The sequence below is a fragment of the Pseudomassariella vexata genome (assembly GCF_002105095.1).
Source record: "Pseudomassariella vexata strain CBS 129021 chromosome Unknown BCR38scaffold_18, whole genome shotgun sequence".
Lineage (NCBI taxonomy): Eukaryota > Fungi > Ascomycota > Sordariomycetes > Amphisphaeriales > Pseudomassariaceae > Pseudomassariella > Pseudomassariella vexata.
This window is the reverse complement of record NW_024467973.1, coordinates 509736-528855: the sequence shown is the minus strand read 5'-3', so window position 1 is coordinate 528855 and position 19120 is coordinate 509736. Positions and strand designations below refer to the sequence as shown.

The following is a 19120-nucleotide window of genomic DNA, read 5'->3' as shown; positions in this document are numbered from 1 at the left end:
AGTTCTTGGGAGACGACTCAAGCCCGGTCAAGCTTTTGGAGAAACAAAAGAATGAACTACCGGATGATGAGCCCTTTCACGGAGTCACCCATAGGTATTAAATCTATAAGTAATATCATTCCTGGAGGGATTTTGAAGAGAAACTCCAGCACTCGTACATGTAACGCTGTGGCATGGCGCAGCACGGCATGGCCAAGATGGGGATGGAGGATTGCTCCGCCAACACGTTCACAATTAGGATTACAGAATGGACTTGCATCGCGTTCTCCGTGCCGAAACACAATCATCGATTGAGACGGAGACAGTTTGAAACCACGCGACGCATTGGAAAATGGTAAGAATATACGGCAGAAATTAAATGCAATCCATGATGATTACAGTTATCCTATGACTACCTGGACTAACTGTACCCTCTTGGGATCGCCTACCTATACTTCCTGCCAGGCTGAATAATATTATGGTCACCCCAAGCCTTCACGCCATCTCTGTCTCCGAATAAGAGCTCGACCCGTTCTGTCCCCGTCTCTCTGATTCTTACATCCAACTTCCACGTATCCCACTTCGAAATACCACCTCCAGTTCCATAAAGCCCCCGAGTCTCGCGAGACAATGTTGCCAACGCCACCAGCTCTCCGATGCTTCCCCATGAGCTGCTGTACCACCGGCTACGCGCCCAGTGCCAGATGCCAAATATAACGTAGCTGATGGCCACCGCGGCATGCAACAAGATGATGGAAATGGCGAAAATGACCGTCTTGGACGAGATCCCGTAGCCCCAGCCATACCGCTGCACCTCGAAGGTGAGAGTGACCCAGTTGTCCAGGTCCCACGCTGTTCGGTTGGAATACAGTCTGGTGATATTAGCCTCACCGGCTTGGGTGTAAAGGTCAACCGAGACGAGTTTATTGGGGTTCGAGTCTTCAAGCATGGTGACATAAATGTACCAGTCATATGAGAGACGTGACAGGCCATCGGCTAGCACGAGGCTCAGCATTGTTGAGACAGTTTCGGAGACATGCTTTTCGTACGTCGCCAATGCACCCCACGTCGGTGGGCCGAAGACACGGAAAGTGTCTTCGCGGATATCGGATGGGTCTTGACCAGAGACGGTTATATTAGCATACCCAGAGGTGGTAAACTGGGAGAAGATGGCCTCAATAGCTGGTAGTTCGTTGAGTTCGGTGTAGTTCTTGGACCAAGACCATATGCCTGCGGGGTTGAGCAAATCCGCCCACGGGGGGCCGATGGGGATATATGACCCAATTCCATACTTTGCCCGAACCTTTTCATCTTTGGAAGCATCCTGGAAATTGAGAAGGTTGGTGATGTTGGTTATGACGAGATCATTCACTACGGGGTCGTATGCGATCTCCGTTCCCGCCCAGCGTGCGTCTAGCACACAGGTCACTAACAACGATGATTGTTCAAACCAAACCAACCCCTCGTCATTGGTATAGGGCGTGATATAAGGAAGGCTTGTCAAAGCTGCGATGCTACTATACAATTTCTGCCCCTCCCATTCCATGTTTTGCAGATCGATCCAGGTGAAGTTGGTGGAATTGTAGGCATGGTCGAAATCCCAATACATGGCAGGCACGGGAGGCGCGAATGCGCCGGGAGCCATATCCGGGGTAGGGGTGAAGCCGTCGAGTAGATGCATTGGAAAGGTTACGTTTACGGACCCCTCACGAGCCAGGTAGTAGTCAACAGATTCGCACTGGACCTGAACAATTGGACTGAAGATTTTGTCACCCTTCCTGGGTGTGAGCCGGGGCCGTCCAATTTCATTGATCAAACCGATACCGTCATTGGAGTTAACGTAATGCCAGAAAAGGCCAACCAGTTCGATTATGTCAGCATGTACTGTAGATGCCATGACGACAGAGCTACTGTTCACACTGGCGGTATCTTTGAAATGAGTTGCCCACAGGTTCCTTCGAGCTCGACCATAAGTCGCGGCCATGCTGATGGTAGGCGGGACCCCTTCTTTTGCGTAAGCGTGCGCCAACTCACGGATATCGTGAGTGCCCCCTCCAGGGCACACCGAGGTCAAGTTAGATGTTGAACAGTCATCACTGTACCACGTAGCGTCGGCCGAGGTGAGTTCCGTAGGAAACACGTTCGTCGCAGGTCCAGTGACATATGAGGTAAGAAGGCGACTATCGAAAGGATCCGGGACATGCCACCATTTCAGGCTTGGTACGACGAGAACAGCTGAGCATGGACCAACGACGTTGGCATAGACGATTGCAATACCAATGAAAGCACTGAGCGCCAGCATGCCTATTTTCTTCTTCCACATTGCATAAGTCAAGGGGCCCCAAAAGCCCGAGCTGAACAGGTACTCAGCCGAATAGATCTGATAGCCGCCCATGAGTAGGCCAAAGGGAACACCTCGGCGCCCAATGAGCATCCTGCGAATAATGGCGAAGATAATAGCCGACATGGAAGTAACGATGAAGATCTCATGGATCTTGGCAGGAAACTGCAGCATGTTGGACACCTCCTCCTGACTTAAACCAAGCGTCCATCTGTTCTCGTTCCACTTGTCATCGTCGGACCAGTAAACGAAGCGGAAGCTGAGTTGGAGGACGGCGGCCGAGATGCCGAGCGTGATGATGTGGATGAGGTAGGCAGCAAACCCGAACCCTTTTTGCAACACTTTCTTAGGCTTCTCTTTGGAAAACGTCGATGTGCGGCGGAAGTTCATGTTGGAGTTTGGGTACGAAAGCAGTTCATAGGCATCACCCATCTTCTCACCCGGGGAGTACGTGCGAGCCGGCGTGGTTGAGTAGGGCGTGCCGTCTCCTGGACTGGTAGAGTAGTAGATATGACTGCTTTTCTCTTCGGAGGAGTGGTTGAACTCATATTGTTGGCCGTGTGAGTATGGACCTGGACTCTTTTGATCATGCGGGATGTACTCGGGGACGCCTGAGTTCTGCACATGCTGGTAGCCAGCATGGGACTGATTGGTTTTGGTAGTCATCTTGGATTCGCGATCCTTGACGACGGGTTGGAACGAGAGAATGGAGCGAGAGCCTGATTCAGGCACAGCGCCTTGAAATGGGCGAGACAGAGCTTCGCGGGAACGAGATGGCGGATCGGAAGATGAAGACGCGGAACAGCTCAAAATCCACTTGAGATGGGTCGGTATCAAGGCACATAGCGCCGCACCTATGACAGCCTCGTGTGCTAGCGCCTCTTCGTCAAGTCTGAGAATCGACACCGTTGTGAACCCTTGCCGTTGCGATTCTGTTCAGCCGCAAACAGTCCAGTACGCTGGGCCACGAGGATGGTAAGATATGCCAAGAAACAGATGGATACAAATAAGAACTGTTACGCAATCTGGCCGCACCCGCGATCCACCCAGAAACCCGGTTGCCGAATCCTGGGAGGAGAAGCTAGCGGTGCAGCTGAGTGCTGCATATGCAGTCATGCCACATGATCCCTTCTACGTCTGGAGGCGAGGGCAGCGGCAAAGGTAACAATTTGTCAGAACTTTGCCTGGTGGTTCGTGTCACTTAGTAGCAAGCAGATATTGTGCCACGTGCAATTTAGACGCTGGGGAAGAGAATTAGATTAAGGTTTGCTGCACTCCGTTCAACGGTTGATGAATCCACCTGGCTGGGCCAGGGGAGAAACGTGCCATATAATATAATTAAACTCGTGGTCAGATCGTCGTGCTGATAAGGATTCTACACTTCCCCAGGGATTATAATTGTTAATTTGGTACATGCCAAGATACACTACTCCAAATTAAGTCAAGCCCATAGACATCTACTTACACCTATTTTCCAGCACTTTCTAGTACCCAGTACCTTCACTATTTCTGTTGATAACCACCTGGAGGCTTCGAGGCATTGAATAGGCTACCTCTAAAAGCCAGTCTTCTGGAATCGCTTTCCACGCTCTCTGAATTCCTACGCAGAGCTCTTCTGTTAGGAAGGCTTTGAATATCGTTGATACGTGACCCCATGGGGGGTTACCCTATAGCTATAGATAAGATAGATAAGAGCTATAAAAGAGCTCTGCCAGGCCAGAATAGCTGACCTGGCCATCCTTTCCCAATACAACAATTCACACCCCATATGCACTCGCATCAATCGTAATTCGACTTAATCCAACCCTATACATTTTCAATGGGGTTCAAATCGGAGTTCTGGGTTATTTTGGAAGAAGTTGTGGATGAGAGGAAGTATATAGTTGAAATACTTCTGTGCTTTTATTCCTCCGAATTCCTTTTCCTAAAAGAAACAGGGTCCCTTTTTTCTACCATCAGATTAGCCCCAGAACATCCAGCCGTGAGGTGTCGTACTGTCACAAAAGTCAGGGTATGACAACAAAAGGGACTCGATGTGGGGTTACTGTCAGATAGGACACCTGGTTCCTAGGTTCAGAAATAATATGGCACTAGAGAAGACTAGTGTCACTTGAAGTTCAGACGGCGAAATGAACCCCTCTTCCCGAAAGTAACTCCGAAGTTCGGGGTCAGACACCTGAACAATGCACCTCCGACATTTCCGAAAGAATCTATAAAGGGCAGAGCAACGGGAGTTCGCGAGAATAGAACACAGACAAGAACACACCTCATTCATATACAATCTTATGCACTTCTGACTACTCGATTGGACACACGTGATATTCGACAGTTACCCCGGATAGGCGGGCGAAACCATGCCGGTCCATTGGCGTTTCATAAAAACCTTCCAGGCCCTTCAGATGGTGCTCAAGACACCATGGAAACTTAGGGGGGCAAGTTTACTTCTTTGTATTCAATTACTACTGGCGTTAGGGATTTATGATTGTGCCTGGCCTTCCCCAAATCTGTATCTGTTGTTGTGAAGGTCAACCCTCGCAGACTCACTACAACCAGGTGACTTACAGCTGGAACACCTGCCATGGCAGTGTCAGATGGGAAGCCAATCATAACCCTTGTAGGAGCCCCGCCAAGCGTGGATGACTTAGTCGCGCTCCCTCAAACCTAAGTTGTCATCTTCTTTCCTTCGCTCCTTAGAGTAGAATCTTCGTCGATAGCACCTAATCGAGGTCTCTACCAATGCGATGCAACCCAGGTCGTGACAGTTGTTACACCTATGTAAGAGAGCAAAGGTATTTAGGTCTTCTGTATCATGAATTGTAACCAAGACCACATCCTAGTCTTCTGGATTTAGCTTAAGACAATGTAACCTCTTAGCAAAGGAAACCTTATTACGCCTAGTTATTTCTGAGAGGTCGATTTTTCGGAGCCGAATAGCTCTTCGATAGCCTAGTAACCTTAACGCCGCTATAATACTATGTAGTCATATCCTGAGAGACTAGACGGTAAAAAGAATCGGAGATCACACCAAGGTGTCACGCCGCGCTAGGGGTTGCAATCCTTGCCACTACGCCACCGTACCAGATGTCTTCACCAAAAGAGACCAATACCGAAGTCCCTGACTTTGGTATCTGCAACCACTTATCAATGTTTTCAGACCAGTATAGGTCAATCACGTGACAACCGTCACACAAGGAATATAGCGGTATTCTGTAAGGGAATACAGAGCTATAAGCAGGGTTAAGCCCCAATTCTGTCACTAAGTGACAGAATTACTAGATCTTTTGGTCTATGTGACGTGATAGTCTAGGCTTGCTGTCACCTTACATATTCGTTGTTCTCATAGAACTATTGCTGTAATTATGCCTTTTAGGGGGTCCTGATTATAGCTTTCTCTAGCTTGTTCTGCTAAGGTGTGACTGGTTTATTACAAGACTATTAGACTTGTCTATATGAGTAGGGTGTCTTCATAGCGATATCGTCGTACGATCACTTAGCCTATTTGCGAAGAGCTTGAATTTCGATCCATTCATCGCACGTAAGTTCGGTACAGTATTGTCGAGGCTTTGTTAGAGTTGAAGGGTTTAATAAACTGCTAATACGTATACCTCGCGGGGGCACGAATAAGATCTAAAGTCATTGTCAAAGGTACTGTAGGGCTGCAGTGCTGTCTTGCTGTCGTACTGGGTGCCAATTTGTATTGGAGGTTCCTTTCCATAGAAATTACTAGAAAAGTGACTTCTGACCGAAAAGGGTTAAGTGCACTGGCCAGGACCCTGGTAAGTCACTGCACTAACAAATATAATCCCTGGGAGGTGTACGTCACCCATTAATTACGGCAGACCCAAAGGTGGGGACCGCTTTACCCCAACACGAAGGTTATCAAGGCCCTAGAAGAGGGTATACTACTATATATTTAAAATGAGATAACGTACCCGTACCCCACGAGCAAGTTCGCCGCCTTGTCTTGGCACGGTACGGATAACTTCAATAACTTAAAAATAACAGAAAAATCAATTCAGACTAATCGGAGTCGTCTCACTAGTATGCATCTTTACAACTGAATCATCGACTATCGCATCGTGTCGAATATCACGTGTGTCCAATCGAGTAGTCAGAAGTGCGTAAGATTGTATATTAATGAGGTGTATCGTTCTCTGTCCTCTCGAACTCCCGTTGCTCTGTCTTTTATAGATTCTTTAGAACATGTCGGAGGTACATTGTTCAGGTATCTGACCCCTAAGTGGACAGTAACTTTGGTGTTACTTTTGAGAAAAGGGGGTTCCTTTCGCCTTCTGAACTTTAAGTGACAATAGTCTTCTCTAGTGCCATAGTATTTCTGAACCTAGGAACCAGGTGCCCTATCTGACACATCGAGGTACTATTCCACGTTATAGGTTAGCTAGAATTGTACAAGGTGGTGACTTCTGTGGTTAACAGCTCCGGTGGGAGGTTGTTACTGTGATTAAGATGGAAGGCCCGACTCAGTCATGACGTAAAGACTCCTCAGAAATCAACTAACATGCCAATGGTGATAGCTTCTAGTTAATTGAACCTCAGTGCCTTAACCAGCAAGGTATCACTCCCACACTGCCTATGCTGCCTCAGTTTCCAACACGAGGCATATTACAGAGTTAGACAGCGCGTCGGACGCTTAATTCGGGTTACGATTAAAGCGCCTAACACGCTAGAATTATGTCGCTTTCTTTCTAATTTGATCCTGTCTTAGCATATGTAAAGATGTTAATTAAAAGGTGGATATCTTGGGGTCCCTGGAATATTGCAAATTACCTTTGAATGGTTGGCGTTTACGCCTCCCAAGTCTCTACATGCCGATACACCGTGAAACGGAGTCGCCGACCCAGCCCGGCACACGCGTGTATCTGCTTGGACATCCAAGCAGTAAATTGATGGAGGGATCATGATATTCAAAAGTTAAGGAAAATCAGACCTTCGCTGTCAGTTCATCTTCGTTATTATTAATTACTACGAGTTGTGTTTACCAAGCTATTCAAATCTCACGGGGTTCTTGCCGCATTTCAAGTATTGGGGGCTTTGGCCCCCAACGGCCCTACAACATCCACTGCTCTCACCATTCCTGGTCTTCAATTTGAACTGTCTCATATATTTCCAAAATTATTGCTATGATACGTGACCCCATTGGGGGTTACCCTGTAGCTACAGACAAGATAGATAAGAGCTATAAAAGAGCTCTGCCAGGCCAGAATAGCTGACCTGGCCATCCTTTCCCAATACATTTATTATTATTAGTTCGACCGCAAACTGACGTGGCACGCCCATGTTGAGCGTGTTAAAACAAAAATGGCAACTCAAAAGCTAGCCCTGACAAAGCTAGTCAATATGTCGTGGGGCTGCGATCTTATACGGGCGAGGCTGTTATATACGGTGGTTATCCGTAGCGCGATTGCCTTCGGGGCGACTGCGTGGCATACTATAAGTGAGGAACCGGCAGGGCCAGCTAAGAGCCTGATGGGGATACAGAACGAGTGCCTCCGGGTAGTCTGTGGTGCCCACAAAGCGACGCCGGTTCGCCACCTGGAAGCAGAAGCAGCAATCCCGCCACTAGACCTCTATCTTAGTGCCCGGGCTGCTAAGTTTGAAGAACGGCTACGGCTTAGCGGGAAGAGAAATCTGCTTCGCAGCGCGAGCGCTAAAGCGTCACATATACTCCGGCAGGATAGGCCGGCGAAGAGGAAGCAGGCGTCGCAGCTACTCCGACCGGCAGGGTACACTATGGAGAAGGAGGCCCGGGGCTCCGAGTGGATGAGTGAGGAAAAGGAGGTCCCGGCTGCCCTCCTCGACCACTGGAGGAAGAGATGGCTCACCGGAGCAGAGCATCACGATCGCCAGCGACGCGCTATCGCTGAGGAACCGGAGGGCCCTTCGATGCAGATACCGAAAGGGGGCAAGTATTTCGGCCTGAACCGACTGGAGGCGTCTACGCTGTGCCAGATCAGGACGGAAAAAATAGGACTAGCAGCCTTCTTATTCAAGACAGGGGCTTTTGGCGTGTACTCGCCGCTATGCCGCTGTGGCGATGCCCCTGAGACGGCAGAGCACGTAATCCTCTTTTGCGGGCTGTTGGAAGGACCGAGGGAACGATTACGGGCCGCCATCGCACCACGGCCACTATACTCTCGCAGAGACCTCGCAACGGCAACAGGAGAACCAGTAGTTAGTGGGACTATTGTAAGATGGCTGCTAGGGACGGGTCGGACAGCTTCAAGGCCCAGATAGCATCGATCTTCTCAGGGGGGACTTTGTTGGTAGGTTGAGAACCAACGTAGTATGGTAGTGAACGCAACGCAGTCGCCAATAGGGCGAACCGACGACGCAGCGTATGTATTTAGTCCAGCCATTAGGGCACGGTTTGACATACGGGAGTACTAGTAGAGGTACCGGGGGCTTCGAGCCTACGGCGTATTTAATAATAATAATAATAATCAATTCGAGCGGACGACAGAGTAGATCTGAGGGATAACAATGGGCTTTACTCGTATCTTTCCCTTGGTCGTATATAATTAAAATCCGATTCTTGACAGAATCGGCCCTCGATTGATGACTCTGGATGCATGTCATGTTGATCGCTATACCTACTCTATACGTTGTGCTACGTAGGTTGGTGTTTAGAGGCTCTATAAGGTGCTCTTATTCTCTCTGGGAGGAAGGAAGGGTCTGGCCCACTATCTACACTAGCAATTGTACCGCCTTCGGCCTAGGGCACAACTGTGGTGCTCAATCCCACATTATCTACATTACTTCTAAATGAACTCTTAGAGGTACCTACTATAATACCCCATTTATTCGAGGTCTCTTGTCTTGTGGACGAGACACGTCCATTCTAGACTTGCGAGAAATTTCCTGGATTAGGAGTATTTGCAATGTGGCTGTCCTGATGTCGGGTGTCGGTGAGATTGCCAATGGATTCTAGCACAGTGAGGACAAATGTTAGCGCTAACTTTTAGTTAGCGAGCCTCGTGCTCCATATTCTAGTGAAGGCCGTCTGAATCTCGAAATTACGATGGAGATTCGGGTAGCACGATCCTCGTTAGAAGGCTTGCAGCGGTTTCCCAGTCTTCACTGGTGTAAGCTGGGGCAACCCGCTTTCTGATTGGTGCGGCTAAATTATATGGATAAAGGTTAAATGTGGCTCTTGCATGGCCGGATCCCGACAAAAGCTCCATCGTTACTGCTGAAGTGTCGACCCTCTGGTGGGGGGGTATTGAACTGCTCGACTTTACGTTGCCCCGCATCGACGCAGCCTACGATCGTGAATGCAATTGGGACGGCAAGAGAGCTACACCATGTCGAATCATCGTCAACAGAACCGGACACTGTAGGCACCTGCTGATACTCATCCGACTATCGGCACAATAGGTAAGGACGGATTCCACTTCTTTCCTGCAGATAGGAGTTTTCAACTGCTGTCGTTTCTGGTTTCCATTTTCAACCCGCCTTTTGAAGTCAACATTCTGGTCGTCACATCCTCCATCCAATCTTCTCCTTATCTATCTGAACCTCAAACTTTATATTTGTTCCCCTTACCTTAACCGTCATGGATCCCAAGTCCGCCAGTGTAAGGCTCTTCGTCCTCGCGTCTCAACACCACCAACCTAACATGACCACCCACAGAACCTCTCCTTCATCCTCAACAAGCAAAAGGATCTATGCTTCGCCAACCGCCCCCTGCCATCCCTCTCCGGGCCCCACGATGTCCTCGTCGCTGTTAACTATACTGGAATCTGTGGTTCCGACGTACACTACTGGCAGCACGGCGCCATTGGCCATTTCGCTGTCAAGAAACCTATGATTTTGGGCCACGAATCGGCTGGCACCGTTGTCGAAGTCGGCTCCTCCGTCACCAGTCTCAAAGCTGGTGACCGCGTCACCATCGAACCCGGATACCCGTGCCGTCGCTGCCCGCCATGCCTCAGCGGGCATTACAACCTCTGTCCCGAGATGCGGTTCGCGGCTACCCCGCCCCACGACGGCACACTGACGGGCTTCTGGGTTGCGCCGTCTGATTTCTGCTTCAAATTGCCCGAGCACGTAAGTCTGCAGGAGGGAGCCCTGATCGAGCCCCTTGCTGTCGCGGTGCACATCGTACGCCAGGCTGTTATCACGCCGGGACAGTCCGTAGTGGTCATGGGCGCCGGCCCTGTAGGACTTTTCTGCGCGGCGGTGGCGAGGTCATTTGGCGCGACCAAGGTGTGCTCAGTCGATATTGTCGATTCAAAGCTCCAGTTCGCCAAGGAATTCTCCAGCACCCACACGTACATCTCGCAACGTGTGTCGGCCGCAGAGAACGCCGCCAACATAAAAAAAACGTGTGGGCTTCCTGAGGGTGCAGATGTCGTTCTTGACGCCTCTGGGGCGGAACCCTCGATCCAGACGTCGCTGCATACGGTGCGCATGGGCGGTACGTATGTGCAGGGCGGTATGGGCAAGTCCGATATCACCTTCCCCATTATGGAGTTGTGTCTCAAGGAGGTAACGGCCAAGGGCTCGTTCCGATACGGCAGTGGAGACTACAAGCTGGCCGTTGAGCTGGTTGCTAGCGGCAAGGTGAATGTCAAAAAGTTGATCAGCGAAACTGTGGCGTTCAAGGACGCTGAGCAGGCGTTTGAGAAGGTCAAGGAGGGGCAAGTCATTAAGGTGTTGATTGCAGGGCCAAATGAGAAGCTCTAGGAGGGCCGAGTGGCTACTACAGCGAAGGAGCCGGGCATGGCTCCTCGTCCAAATGTCAAGAAACGTAGGCTCGAGGGTCTATTTGCACCAGGGGATGATATAAAGCGTCATAATTTGCCTACAGGTTGTTGAGCGCGGGGTTGACGATAGTATGACTTGTGAGAGGGATCAAGGTGTTACGGGTGATTGAACGAAGTATATTGGGTCTATCCAGTTGCATAGCAACGGCCCATTGGAGAGGCTGTCTGTCGACTTGTGGTGTTTGTAGTCTTGAAAGAACCCTAAATTCTCTATGCCGTATATACGACTCCTTCGACCGAGTCTTCAGGTGATCGCATCTATATCATCCCCAGATATCGTGTCGTGATGTTGCTCGACTCCTTGGCCCCTCTAACGGCTATCTTGACGGTCTCACCTGGAACAATGTCCACCAAGTTATCCTCGAACTTGACTTCTTCGTCGTCACACTCCAGAGCTACACCCTTCACTGGAACCTCGGCACTGATCCCCACGAACTTGAAGTCGGCAGTCAATTCGGCCTTGAGCTGCTCCGGTTTCTGCAAGTGGAGATATTTCAAAGGCTCAGGCCAATTGACATACCTCGCAACCTGCTTCCCGTCCTGAACCAAGTATGTCGCCACAACCGTCTTGCCCTCATCGCCCTTGTGCGTCGCGGGCACATCTATAGCGTAGATCTCCGTACTTTGATTCTTGGGCAGCACAAGCCCCTCCGCTATGGTCTTGGAATACGTCTCCTTACCCGTCTCCACATCCCACGCCTTGACCACACAGTCCACCGTCAGATCCTCGAGCGTCAAGTTCGACCCCCACGCCTCGATCTGGATCGTAGTCTCGATGTCGACGCGCGTGTACTTGTTCCGGGGGTGCTTGTGCTCCTTCCTCGTCATGCCGACGCTCAGGGGCGCCATTTCTCGCTTTACGGTGAAATAGGCGTGTTTAGGTCGGAGATAGTAATCCACGATAGCCCAGCTCGTGACGGGCCAGCAGTCGTTGATCTGCCACACCAACGCTCCGGAGCAGTACTCGCGGCCGGGGCCCTTCCACTGTCGCTTCCAGAGGCGGTAGGCCGACGCTAGACACTCGGCTTGCATCAGTTGGGTGCAGTAGACAAACTGCTCCAAGGGTTCAGGGGCGTAGCGCATATTCTCTACGAGGTAGAGCGCGATGCGCCGCTCATGGCCATCAGCTTTGTTGTGGAAGTCGATGGTGGAGGATTGGGGGTAGCGGTCAGGGTCGTCTTTGCCCAGTGGTAGGAAGGCGTCGATGGTCTTGACGGATGGAAAGGCTTCCATGCCGAATTCGGATACGAAACGGCCGACGAGCTTGTCGAAGTTTTGGTACTTTTCTTGAGTACCGTGCCAGACGTTCCATTGGTGAATATCACCTACTGTGGGGTCGTGCGTGTCGACGCCGCCCCAGGGACTGCCGGGGTGGTAACATGTCCCGGGGGTGAACTTCTCGCACGTGTCGGGGAGGATCTTCTCGTAGATGTAACGGGCGGGGAAGTCGGTATTTAGCCAGCCCTCGGCGTCGTGGTCGTCTTGTTTCCATGTCAGGTTGACGCTCTCGGCGTATTGGTAATCCTCGTTGTTTCCAGCCCAGATTACGATACTAGGATGATGTCTCAGCAGTTTGACATTCTCTTCGGCTTCACGCTTGATCGAATCAAGGAATCCGGACCACGCTGGGTAGTTGCCACAGCCGAACATGAAGTCTTGCCATACAAGAATTCCGAACTCGTCGCAGGCATCATAGAAATCTTGCTCTTCGTAAATACCGCCTCCCCATACTCTAATCATGAACTGATTCCCTTCGGCCACAAGCTTGACCCAATCGAAGTATCGCTCTCGGCTTATTCGGGGGATGAAGTTGTCTGCGGGGATCCAGTCGCTGCCACCGCAGAATATTGGTATGCCGTTGATCTCGAAGAAGAACGACGTGCCGGGCTGCTCTTTCAGAGGCCGTTGAACAAGCTCAGCTCGTCTCAGACCGATCTTTTTCGAAATCGAGTCGACATCCTTGCCGGCGTCCACCAGAGTGGCCTTGACTGTGTACAACGGCTGTTTCCCGTATCGAACTGGGTACCAGAGCTCAGGATCGCTGACCGTGAATGTTGCATCCGTGCCATCGACTTCTTGCCTGGCTACAGAATTCCCACCCAATAAAACATCAAATCGGATCTTGCATGCTTTGCCTTCGACTGAGGTGTAGGCTTTTACTGTAGCAGCCTTCAGCGACTTGTCGACATTGATGTCGCACCACAGATCGGTCAATCTTGACTCGTAGACTTCGAGATTGATAGGTCTCCAGGGTCCGCATGTCAGAAGCGTTGGGCCCCAGTCCCAGCCCTGAAAATTTCAGTTTCATGACATTTGTTTACGTGGTGAGTGCGAGCAAGACCTACCCAGTGGTATTGAGATTTTCGAACAGCCAGCCGTGAACTATCCCCGTTCCAGCAACCCCATTTATGATCAGGATGTTCCTCAACAAGCTTCCACCCTCTCAGGTATGCACTGTCAAAAGTTATGACCAGCTCATTGTCGCTGTCCTTTTTCAATTCGCTTGTCACGTCTACCCGCTCAGGAACGAACATGTTCTCGGTCTCAAGGATTGTCTTCCCATTCAGCACCACGGTGGCAAAGGTATCCAATCCATCGAAGGCCAAGACTGCTTTAGCAGACTCTTCGACTGTCGGCGACGAAAACGTCGTCTTGTAGACCCAGACGGCCTCGCCAATCCATTGTACTTCCAACTCATTCTTACCAATGTTGGGATCGGGTATGAGCTTGTGGTGCATAAGGTCCAGGTGCACATGAGTCGGAAACTGGCTGACGGGCAGATATTTGCTGTCCTCCTTGTCCGCCTGTTTGAACTCCCAATTCCTGTCGATGGGGATCACGGTGCGGGGCTCCATCGTGGAGGCGGAGATTGTTGGAGGCTCTTGCGGGATGATTGTGGCGGGGTAGATGAGTATCCCTGGAGCTTTTGAGGGAGCAATTGGGTGACAAACTGCGCAGTATGAAATCCTACTAAGGAGACAGAGAGACGAAAGAGCAATTGAATCAAGAACAGGAGGGGTAGATGGTTAAATCCCTACTTGAGGAGGACGGAATATCTCGTGATTGTAATCGTCGGCAACAGTCGAGGCGGCAGAACACGCGCCGAGGCTCTAGTATTCACCGCATTCCCCACAAGAGGTCATCGTACAGGGAAACCATCCTCGTGTAGTAAGTATATTCTGCAAGTGTGACCGAGATAGGCGGGCTAATTGGAGAGGGGATCCATAGGCTTTCGTCATCATCAGTCTGAAAACTGCAGATTTAGGAACTACGTGCCGACAATCCGTGGGCGGCACCTGCTGGTGTCTGGTGACTGACGGAAGGATAAAATATAATGGAATATTGAATGAGTGAGGGAGGGCTCACAGCTCGCCCGAATGAAGCTCATCGGCCCATCTACATGCTTCCTCGACAGAGATGAGGATCGTAAATAATTCCCAAGCTGTTTTCACTATTTCGGGATCAGCGTATCATCAATCTCGTCCCAGCGGTGGCTCTTAGCGCAGCGGAGGCACGTCTTCCGCACGCGCCACAGACTCGGCTTAGTGCGGACCGCTAAAGTACTTCTTCACCAAGTACCTTCGTCTAGATACTTAGGCAGTAGTAAGCATGAAGACTAGTATAGTCAGGAGAATAGCATCAGCTTTTACTTGAATTTACATATGTTTGATCTAATAGTTATGCCTCTTGGACCCACTACATTCCTAGGTTATCTCATAGTATTAAATTGCTACATCAAGTACTCAGTCCTTGTTCGCAAGTTTCAGCAGTACTCAGTGCAATAGTGCAAGTTGCAACAGTGAAAATGAAATGGAGCAGATTGAAATAATGAAATAACTTTTGGACAATAAATCCTATGTTCCTCTTTTCTATCCCTATCCCCATTGAATGAGTCGCGATAGCTTCTTGTTCGCCTCCCTTTCGTGAGACCGCAGACACCTGTTGGGGTCGAGTTTTACATGCTTGAATGCCCTGCAGTGGAGACCACATTTGCACTCAAGTTGGTGGAAATTCAACTGGTGAATCTAGAAATTCGACCATCCAAACCCCAGACCAAACTTCGAAAATCCAACTTTAGCATCAGATCAAATTTCTTTTTCGTTCACTAAGTTTCAGTACAAAGCAAGGCCTGAAAATTCTGCTATGAATGCAAAATATAGTAACTTATCGGATAGAACGAGAAAAAGTGGCCGCAAGGGCCTTCAATATAGGAAAACGTGCCTCTTGGCTTGCACATTTTGAGAGTGCTCATCATGTGTGAGCATAACAGTGGCTGATACACAATAGAATTTGGGGTACAGGGTCCAACATCCTGTCAACCGGCTCTTGTAGCCGGAAGAGGAAAAAACGGCCGTTACGGGTCAACGGCTGGTGCGGTCCGACGCGACTCATCTTGACTTAGTACGCAGAGGGGTTTCTAAGTGGCAGGTCTTCACTATATTTTATGGAGATTGTTGTTTTCAAGGTTATGCTACTCAAGATGATGTGATAACCTGGTTTTAGATCCGGACAGACCCTCACAATGAGTCCTCCACCCCTGGACGTGGCCTTGACAGTGTCACCCTGTCATTTGGTATTTTTAGTATGCTTCTCAGTGCCAGCAAATTGTAACAGCCACTGGCGTTTTCACTGTCTTCATTGTGAGTGTGATTAAGCTATAGTTGCGGCGGCTTTGACTTAGCCATAGCTGCCAAGCGTCACAATCGGTTTTTGATAGCATCTCCTGTGTGATATCAGCTCGCTCTACAGTATCAAGCGTGATTCCCTGGTTTTGAGAGTGCTTATCGTGCCAGCTCTCATGGCAGTGATGACAGAGGAGACGACGAGGAATGGCGTATAGTATTCTACGGCGATGACAAGGCCACCACCTACGAGGGAGAAGATGACCAGACTTACAATGCTGGGCAAGTTGCAAATACCGGATTTGGTGGCTGTGAAGCGTTGGATTGATTGGAAACAAATTAGGAGCTGCCATTGTATGCTGCTACGAGGGTTAAGAGTAAGCATATCTGCGGTATCATACTGGCAGTGTTCCTTTCGTGCCGATGATGCTATTATAACGAGTAGTGTAAGTTATGTCAAAAGCTATGATCAACTACTTGTAGATCTCAGGCTTCCGAATATGCGTTCTGCCTGCCCTTACATGGCGATATAGACAACAATTAGTGATCTTAGAGCTCATGCTCAATGGTATAGAACATATAAATGCGTCACCCTAGATAAAATACAAGCAAGGAGAAGACGTTGCTAAGGAAAACATGTTATGGCCCTGTTATGGTCATTACCTGGACAGATGTGCTGGCACACATAATCGAGAAGATTGATCAAATGAGGCTCAGGGAGACTTCATATTCACCACTTTTAGCCATAACCTATGCTGATTATCATTACAAGGAAGGTTTGATACTAAAGCCGCGCCAATATCGCGAAGTTCGTCGATCTTCACCATCACCTAACCTGGAGCCTTAGCCTCCACGTCTTTCTGGGCATCAACACAACCGACCGAGTCTTTTCACTTTGCGTCCACTAATTCTCTTCCTTTTATCCCCAAAAATTTAGCCCCTTACTACGGCATGTTGGAGTGGCCCGTCTGACGAGGCATCAGCATCCCGGCCTTATTTGTATGACATCCCTGCTGAATCGGCCCACTGATGGGGATCCGCTTCCTGACCTCGCCATCTTGCTGAATGGCAGCACAGCAATGACACCAGTAGGTAGTACAGCAGTCTTCAACTGTGCTGCCAGGGATGCCAAAATGCTCGCGGATTTCGGTTCTCTTTAACATTAGGTAGACCCAATGGAAGCCGGTGAAGAATAGCAGGCCTCCGTAAATTAGGCACTCGGTGTTCAAGGCTTCAGCTGTCTGCATCGTGGGGTCTCGCAGACGATCTGCGGTTTGGCCAACAACTATTGGCGGGGTTAGATTCACGTGATAGTGATCGAATTTGTTGGGGTGATTCGAGGCTTACGGAGACATGGAATGAAAGTGCTGATAACGCAGGACTCGCAGGCGAGCAGTCGCAAAGATTCTGCTGCCACTTGCCGCCCATGACAGCTTGGTCCTGAGCGGGCTGTATGGGTTGCATGGGTGTTTGCGGTTGGTAAGCCATCGCGAAGCGGACTATGGAGGAGAATAATATTGGAAGGGCAAAGCAGTGCAGAATTATTGCTGTGTATGCCAGATGTTTTCTGTTGATTTTGAGTGATATACCTGCAAGAAAGCAAATTAATAGGTGTCTGGTTGAAAAGATATGAAGCTTGGGCAATGATACGATGGTTGACTCTCGCAAACGTGGAGGGAACGACCAAAAGCTTCAAATGAGGGGCGCGCGTTGGCGCTTTTGGAGTCTTGATATGTCCAACAGCTGTTAGGGAAGTACAAGGCTTTTTTAAGGAACACTTCAGCTTCCAAATAACGCCCTCGCATGTGCCTAAAAGATATAAGCCCCCGTTTATACTACCATGCGGGCGCAGTGCCACGCTTGGCATTTCATGGTCCATTCCTTCGTTGTTTTTAGTCATCAGCATCAATCTGCTGCTGCTAGCCGTTAAATACGTAGCACCGTGGTATATCGCAGCTGAAAGGGTTCCGAACATGAAGAACCGAACTTCCAGCAGGCCGTTTCCGTACTAAAAATGTTGAAGTGCAGAAAATGAAGTTAAGTTTGAATTTCACCCTATGTCCTCGGACGATGATCCTCGTTGCCAGGTACTGCGGGAAGGCAACCTAACGAGAATCATGCCGCACCAGGGTGGGTTAGATCCCTAGGGCTGAAAATAAGTTCCCTGAACTCTGATGATCAACCCATCTGGTACGATTCATGCAAGGATTTTGATATCTATACAAGCAAGCGAAGTACAATAAATGATGGACTCAGTGGAGTAAATTCGTTATATGATTTTGTTACACTCGAATATCAGGCTATCCCTTAGTGTTCCACCCTTGGGTGTGCGCCGTTTATTGATCCCTGCCCTTGTAAGATCCAGTCAAGATCAAACCCTTTCCCTCATCCGCTATTGGGGTATAGACGAGTTCCACATCCGCCTTGGCTGGCTTTCAGCGCACTTCTTATGATTTCCTTCTCATCACAAGTCGAGTTCTCAAGAATTGCCTGGGTAGGATTAGCGCGGTGATCCAGCAGGTATTCCTAAATTTGAAAGGGTCAAGTTGTTGGGTGATGCGTGCACCTAGGGGGGAGGATGCTATAATGCAGCAGTGCGCAACGTTATAGTATCTAATTGAATGGGATTCACCTAACCAGTGGGCCCTCTACCTTTTCGTATCATTGGGGAATATGAGCGCTGAACTCATGGGGAAGTGCCCTTAGAGAACCGTCGCTTATGATACCCGTAGTTCCCTCAATCTACTTGCAGATTCTTCCCGGCCTGACAAGGGCTCGGTCTAGTTTTTAGGCTGATTTGCTGCCATGATAATAATGCGGCCTTCAAAAAACATGATTTCATGTAGAGTATTGGGCAGACCTAAGTGAGTGCAACCACATAAGCCTTGGCGGAAATCCACATTTCGCTATGATTCGCCTCCTTTGTTTCGTTGAACTTCAGTGTTAACAATCGAATTACGTACAACAAGAAAGCTTGATGGTCCTAGCTAGTGCAATACAGAGTGATATTTTACCAGTAGCCGATGGCCCACCTATTGTGAGATCAGTATTTACGTCACCACGTAAGATTTAATGATACAATAATAAGCGAATCGGATGAAAAGTTGTCGTCAAGTGAGGTATTAGTGAGAACACTGATGATAAAAGCGGAAGTCGTGAGGAGAGTAGCAGTAGAAAAGGCAGGGATGAGAGAAAGGGATAGCGATAAATGAGATATTGTTAATACGCGGGAGTAGTAGCATCCAGAGAGGTGTTGGTGAGAGAGTGAGTTATGAAAAGGTCATTTTGAGAGGGATACTTAGAGAAAAGGCAATATGCATATTAACCCACTCAGGTAGAAGATAGCCAAGGCGGTAAGGAGTCCCAAGGGAGGAATAGAACCGTCGGGTGTC

At 49.3% G+C, this 19120-nt stretch overlaps 4 protein-coding genes across 4 annotated transcripts; 1 reads left to right on the top strand and 3 right to left on the bottom strand.

Annotated features, from left to right (window-relative positions):
* Window positions 1-424: 424 nt before the first annotated feature.
* BCR38DRAFT_478152 (uncharacterized protein) lies at window positions 425-2986 on the bottom strand (the record flags this gene model as incomplete). The annotated part of the gene is made up of 1 exon (XM_040863096.1): window positions 425-2986. One exon carries the CDS (start codon window positions 2984-2986, stop codon window positions 425-427), a length of 2562 nt encoding a protein of 853 aa, XP_040710992.1.
* Window positions 2987-9804: 6818 nt separating this feature from the next.
* BCR38DRAFT_81533 (chaperonin 10-like protein) lies at window positions 9805-11195 on the top strand. Its single transcript, XM_040865668.1, has 2 exons — window positions 9805-9914; window positions 9971-11195. Exons 1-2 carry the CDS (start codon window positions 9894-9896, stop codon window positions 11024-11026), a joined length of 1077 nt encoding a protein of 358 aa, XP_040710991.1. The 5' UTR covers window positions 9805-9893; the 3' UTR covers window positions 11027-11195.
* Window positions 11196-11364: 169 nt separating this feature from the next.
* On the bottom strand, window positions 11365-13961 carry BCR38DRAFT_353912 (glycoside hydrolase family 2 protein; the record flags this gene model as incomplete). The annotated part of the gene is made up of 2 exons (XM_040856827.1): window positions 11365-13395; window positions 13452-13961. 2 exons carry the CDS (start codon window positions 13959-13961, stop codon window positions 11365-11367), a joined length of 2541 nt encoding a protein of 846 aa, XP_040710990.1.
* A 2543-nt stretch (window positions 13962-16504) lies between these two features.
* BCR38DRAFT_81521 (PLAC8 family-domain-containing protein) lies at window positions 16505-17457 on the bottom strand (the record flags this gene model as incomplete). Its single annotated transcript, XM_040865667.1, has 2 exons — window positions 16505-17013; window positions 17076-17457. Coding segments are annotated over 2 exons (723 nt in total), but the record flags the coding sequence as incomplete, so codon positions are not given.
* Window positions 17458-19120: the final 1663 nt, after the last annotated feature.